Here is a 6,000-nt window from a genome sequence, read left to right as displayed (position 1 = left end):
TCTCCTTTTTTTAGGAGGTACATATGATAGGTCCTCTAATAGTACAAATAGATATGGTAAAGGAGGCCAAGCCTTTTGTTAGCAAGGGGGTGTGGTGTGGGCAATCGTACTAGACGATTTGGTGACGTGCTCTGACAGGTTCAGAGTCTAAACTGTCAGAACTTTTCAGGTTGACTAGCTCGGTTAACTCTATACAGAGAACCCTGAGACAACTCTACGTTCAAATGCTGGTACGTAAGTCGGTCTTTTGTGCAGAAAACCTCTACCCTTTCTTTCCTGAATATTCTCCCGTTTATCAACCTCGAAATTCTGATGGAAGAAAAACACAGGAACGACCACCGTTTATTCAGACACCTAGCCGGTGCCCGTTGCAGCATTGTAAAACAAGGGTTGCAAACAGAATTTCAGGAAAGAAAAAGGGAGAGATTCTGCTGCGGCCCAATGCCGGCGGCCGCTCCAACCTCTTGATCTCGTGGCCATTCTACTGTTTTAATAGCATAAGCATAGCATGATCATTTCCTACTGTTTCGATTAAGACTATAGTCACATTTGCAAAAAGAAAGTAACAATAATGAGTTCCCTTCCATTGCATGATTGAACCATTTGCATATACAGTGCACGTTTCATGGAATTTCTGACAAGGCAATTGGCTTCGAACTCTGCATTTTTGTACCTACGATTCCATTCCACTAGTACTCATTTAGTACGTTTAGGCCCATCAGCATTCAGTACTTGGGTCCCAACAAAGCTTCTGTCCTTGGAGTTCATGGATGATACTGGGTTTCCATCCGAATTTCCACAGGCCAAAGCACAACAGAAATTTACAGTGGAATCAGTTTTTTTTTTCCAGCTCCAGCTGTACATGATCCTCAGATGCCATACCATAAACGATGCGTCATACAGTATGGGGAGCAACAGAAGGAAACCGGCAATGAATGGTTAGGCCTCCAGCTATACAAAAAACTTCATTCGGCAAGCGCTTTACGATAATTCAGTGATTGACAAGCAGTACCGGCAGCTCACTGTTCGATCTTCATGGAACCTGTGGAGCACAGAAGGAACATTTCTGTAAGAGGAATGGCTTACTGCAGGCATTTAGTGTTTTTGAGAAAAGAGATTAACAAAAGCTGACTGATTATGAATGCGTGGTTTAAGAGCTGGATAGGATATGATTAAAAAAACGCCAAGTCATATATATACCAGAGTTGTTGGTGCTGCTACCGGCTGCCACACCAGGGTTGAAGTTCATCTGAGGCAGGTTCTGAAGTCCTTCCCACATTGCAGGTATCTGGATTCAAGGTTCAAGGTTCACAAAAGTCCATCACCTCTTCAAAATCAGGCGATGTATCTGAATCCACATGTCGTGAAATGGACTATAATTACCTGGTTCATTGTCGAGACGTCGTGAATTGTTCCCTGCAAAACATCGACAGGATTGGAAATGTTGCACATAATTTCTGGCTGCATGATTCCTTGGTTAAACTGAGCAGCAAGGCTGCTTGATCCTGGATCCGCTCCATAGATAGCAAAATGTCTGTCTTGTGAAAGCATCATCTACAAAACAAGAATTTCCATTGAACAAAGGATATCTAAAACAGCATCTAGAGAGATGTACAATGAACAGCAGATCGGGTGAGTGGATTTACTTGTTGGGATAGAATCTGCTCAATGTCAAAGCCAAGCTCAGGGTTGACAGTTGCAAGTTTCATTGACAAGAACTGCAAGTTCCAAATTGTATTAGAATGCTGGATTATATTCTAACAAGATGCCACATATACTCCAAAGCAACTAAACTATAGATGCACTATCACTACCTCGACTTGTCGTTGCAATGACTGCACATAGTTGATAATCTCATCAAGCATGACTGCCTTGCCAGTGATCTGTTAGAAAGAAAGCTGTAATGTGTAGAGTACAGGAGTCTGAGAGAAGTTGCCTGCGCCAAACCAAAAGGAAGTTACCTTACTGCATCCAGGAACAAGATCTTGAAGAAGTTTCATTCTCTCACTTATCTTTTTTCTCCTCAGCTGCACAGAGTTTCATCAACTTCAAGCGTGAGTAAAGGGAATAAAGCAAACTGAACTGGTAGTTCCTTATTACAAGAGAGAAGTTTACTCTTTCTGCAAGGCTGTGGCTGTTAGTGGCTTGGCCTCGCTTTGCTCGAATATGAACATAATCCTCTTTAGTACCATCACCATCAGAAGAATCTTCCTTGCTTTGCATTTTGGGTGAAATCTTTCTGTTCCCCTCCTCCATTGAATTCCTTTCTGGCTGAGACGAACCTTCTGTTTGTTGATCACCCGCATTCTATAGCCAATAATCACAAGACAGACGGTCATTACCATAAAAAACGATTAACATAATTCTACATCAAGATTAGATAGGAAGTGAGGCCAACAAGAAATCTTACTTGCAACAACCCCACGCAGTCATCCATTCCTTTCCTCTTCTTCACACCTCCGCTATGCTCATCACTCATTTGGATGTTCTGACTGAATGTACCTGCAGGGATTATCATTGTTTACATTAGCTACAGAATTGTCACCTAGTAAGGTCAGCCTGAGGAAATGATTGAAAAAAACTAACCAGATGAAGATTGATACAACCCTGGTCTTTCTTCCAAACCCATGCTGTAAGGTCCAAATCCATACGGTCCACTGTTATAGCCCATCTTCTGATGCATTGTGACAGAGTTCCAATTTGCCTCGGAGAATTCTCTGCCACTGTTTGCACTGGGACCTTGATCAGATTGCTGGCCTGAGTACATCTCCAATTGTCCAGAAGCACCAACGTTCCTTAATCCCCTGTTGAAGAATAAATAGAAACAGGATGGATGAAAAACTACAGCTAAATTGCACCATTAGGAGTTAAGGACACATAATTACAAAGGGTGCATTGTACACTAGAGTAAATATTGATCAAGAACGCAACACCTTTTATTTCACATATATACCCCTCAGCTGGTTTGTTTGAGGTTGAGGGAAAACAATATCATCTCAACTGGTAATCCTATAAGAGATGAAAAGCAGCCAGTCCCTTCAAGAACAGCCACACTATCCCTATCTACAGATCAAAAGAAGGGCAAAAGAACGATCCACCGTCCAGGCAAAGGCCTGCTGGAACTGTATTACAGCTGGAGAAGATATGCTTCATCCATAGCCTTTGGGAACAAACCAAATCTGCCACAGGCTAAAGAAGCACACAGTCCAGAAAGTGAAACTTTAAACCCAGGGCGTAAAGGAGGAGACGCAGGAGAAATAACCCCATCATTAAGCAAACACCACTCACTAACTGAGTCTTTTGGAGCAAAGTGAATGAGATGGGAGGAGAGCTACTCTTCCTAAAAGACTCAAAACCCCAAAGTTAATTGGAAACAGGAAAAGCCTACCAAATCTTCAAGAACCAGGCATGTACCACACCAGTACCATGAAGCTTTAAAGAAAAGAGTCATGTTTCAGCAGATGAAGAACTTGCGAACAAGTTTGGAACTAACCAAGCAGTGTGGTCTCATTTAGGATATGGCTAGCAGGCTAGGCAAGTAGGCAGCTGCCTCTGAGAAGCTAAAAGAGCTTCTAATAATGCTGCCGGAAATTTAAAACTAAGGGGAACTCTAAGCAATTAAAACGAAGGGACCTATTTGGAGGAGTAAAAATCACAGGACTAGCATCTTCAGGGGCACATAGAAAAGATGAAGATACCTCCACAGAGGATTATCGATCAGCCCATAATTTCTTCATAATCTTGGAAAGAACAACGAATGTGAAAGCTTGGAGAAATACTTTCGCATCACCAGAGCTCACAGAAGGAAAGGGAGCAAGAGGGCAAGCTGGAAGTTCAAGCTGTACACTGGCGAGGGCGTGAGGCTGTTTGAATGCGTAGATAGCAGGAATAGGATCTGCAAGAAATAACTAAGGCAGTGCTGAAGCTTTCCGAGAGCAGGGGGAACGAAAGCAACGACCTTTGACTACTCCATCTTGTGATGAGGTGGTGTAAAGATCTTGAAAGGAACAGGTGATGTTCGAGACAATAACTGCCTGAAAATTACCTGACCACGGAATCACATGAACCCTTCAACTCCAAGAGGCCGGCCACCAATTTCTCCTGCAGACGGAGAGAAATGCGTTGACATGATTTCATTTCAAGAACTCAAGAGCACCTGAATGATCTTTCTTTCTTTTTTTTTCCGTTTTGCAGAATTACCTGGCGTTGGTGCGCATTGGAGAGAGAGACAGCTCGGTTTCTTGGCCCTCCCCGAGTATGGATCGCAAATTTGACCGCGAGGGGAGGGGGTGGTGAAAGATTTTAAGGGCAGGAGGCGGAAGCAAAAGAGCAAGAAGGGAGCCTGCTGCTAAGTGGTGTTTGTTACCTGCCACTGAGGTGAAATGATTCCTTCTTGCCCTCTGGCAGAGGGTTGTTAACCACTGCAACTGCCCCCTTCTCTCTTTCTCTCTCTCTCCCCTCCCTCCTCTCCCTCTCTCTCCTCTCTCTAATATTTCCAAAACCTTAGCGTAAGCTAACAACACCTAATCAAAGGTAACAGCAGACTGGTGTACTATTAGGAGTAGTTTACTGCTTGCTTTACTTTAGTACACAAAGATTAGCTGTAGTAAGGAGAAAATAAAGTAGGGAGTAAAAAATAGCGTACAATTCTCACCTGCCCAGCCTTGCATGCCCTCAATGTCCTGTGGGCCCCAGTTCGACTGTGGACCGTACTATTGAAAATTGTTATTGTTTTCTAGGTTGATATTTTATTGATTATCCAATGGACAGTAGCACATAGCTTCAAGTTTGAATTGAAAGAAAATGGTTTTTGACCAAGTAGCAAGGCTAGGTGATTTTAAACAGCAGCAGCAAAGCCTCAATGTTCCATTAGAGAATATAAATTTCACAAATGTGAGTCAGGTCATTTTATGGCTTATGAAATTTATTTTTAGGCCTTATAGCATGCTTGAATTAGTAGGTGTGGCACAGCAGCACTGTTGCTAGTACTACTTTACAAAGAGTAAATTATGATGGCTTTGTTTATAAGGGTAGGGGGTGCTTCTCTTCCACACCAAGCTTTGAATGAGCCATATCTCTCTTTCTACATGCTGCCATCTATTTGTACACTTGGTCTTTTTTCCTCCCCCCTGCCAGCTTACCTACAGCCATCCCCTCTCTCTCTCTCTACAGCCATCCTCTCTCTCTCTAGACACCTAAGGAAAAAGAAAGAAGGGTAGAGAGAGAAAGAGAGGGAGAAGGTGAGCAAAAACATAAGGAATCTTGTAATCTTTTCACCTTCTTGTCCTCTACAGTCTGAAGATGCAGGACACTAGCTGGATTTGTGGGATATGGTCAAAGCATGCACTGTAAGGCATCCTGCTGCTTGCTTGCTTGCTTAGGTGTCTCCATCTCCTCAAGATCTTTCTCTCTTTTCCATCTTTCTTTATAGGACAAAAAAAAAACCTTACTAGTACATGGTGATGGAATGACTTCAGCGTCAATCAAATCACACATAGCTCTAAAAGTTTGATCACTCTCCATCTCATAAAAAAATAATGATTTTAATCCACCAGTCAGATAGGGGAGAGAGAGTAAAATAAATGAGCTGGAGTATGTACATTACCCTCATTCAGACGCAGCTAGGCACCTAATTCTGCATCCCGATGAGAGAATCTGGGACTTGTATTATGTGTCGGTGAGATTGGCTGTTTACATGCTTGCTTTGCACTAATCTAAGCAGTATATATACTTAATACAATACCCCAGTCCAAATTGCCTGCTTTTAATATTGGAAGCACTAGCTGTTACTGTTCTCCTGTCCCTGTGTTCTTGCGAAGGATCAGAGGGTGATGCAATTTTGCACTGAACTCTTTTCTTAATTTGGTATCTATTTAATTTTCTGGAAATGTTTTTTTAGATTGCAGATGGGAAACTCGAAATGCTTGTTTTGATGGATAGTATTAGGTAGGATTAAATTGGATTTAGTGAGAAAATGAAGAAATTTCTCTACCAATCCGA

General features: G+C 42.3%; 1 protein-coding gene across 3 annotated transcripts; it reads right to left on the bottom strand.

Moving 5' to 3' along the window:
- Positions 1–563: 563 nt before the first annotated feature.
- Positions 564–4,452, bottom strand: LOC101752968 (transcription factor bHLH49). 3 transcript variants are annotated; one of them, XM_004981844.3, is made up of 11 exons: positions 4,201–4,452; positions 4,046–4,101; positions 2,587–2,804; positions 2,411–2,502; positions 2,116–2,307; positions 1,962–2,027; positions 1,815–1,883; positions 1,647–1,718; positions 1,384–1,554; positions 1,201–1,288; positions 564–1,042 (listed from the first exon to the last, which is right to left on the bottom strand). In XM_004981844.3, exons 3-11 carry the CDS (start codon positions 2,765–2,767, stop codon positions 1,020–1,022), a joined length of 954 nt encoding a protein of 317 aa, XP_004981901.1. In that variant the 5' UTR covers positions 2,768–2,804; positions 4,046–4,101; positions 4,201–4,452; the 3' UTR covers positions 564–1,019. The 3 variants fall into 3 exon arrangements, with proteins under 3 accessions (XP_004981901.1, XP_004981902.1, XP_022678584.1); XM_004981845.2 differs by lacking the exons at positions 4,046–4,101; positions 4,201–4,452 and adding an exon at positions 3,699–3,966; XM_022822849.1 differs by lacking the exons at positions 4,046–4,101; positions 4,201–4,452 and adding an exon at positions 2,934–2,955.
- Between the last annotated feature and the right edge of the window lie 1,548 nt (positions 4,453–6,000).

Source organism: Setaria italica, chromosome IX, assembly GCF_000263155.2.
Source record: "Setaria italica strain Yugu1 chromosome IX, Setaria_italica_v2.0, whole genome shotgun sequence".
Classification (NCBI taxonomy): Eukaryota; Viridiplantae; Streptophyta; class Magnoliopsida; order Poales; family Poaceae; genus Setaria; species Setaria italica.
Note: the sequence above shows the minus strand (reverse complement) of the source record. Positions and strands in the feature narration are given on the sequence as shown.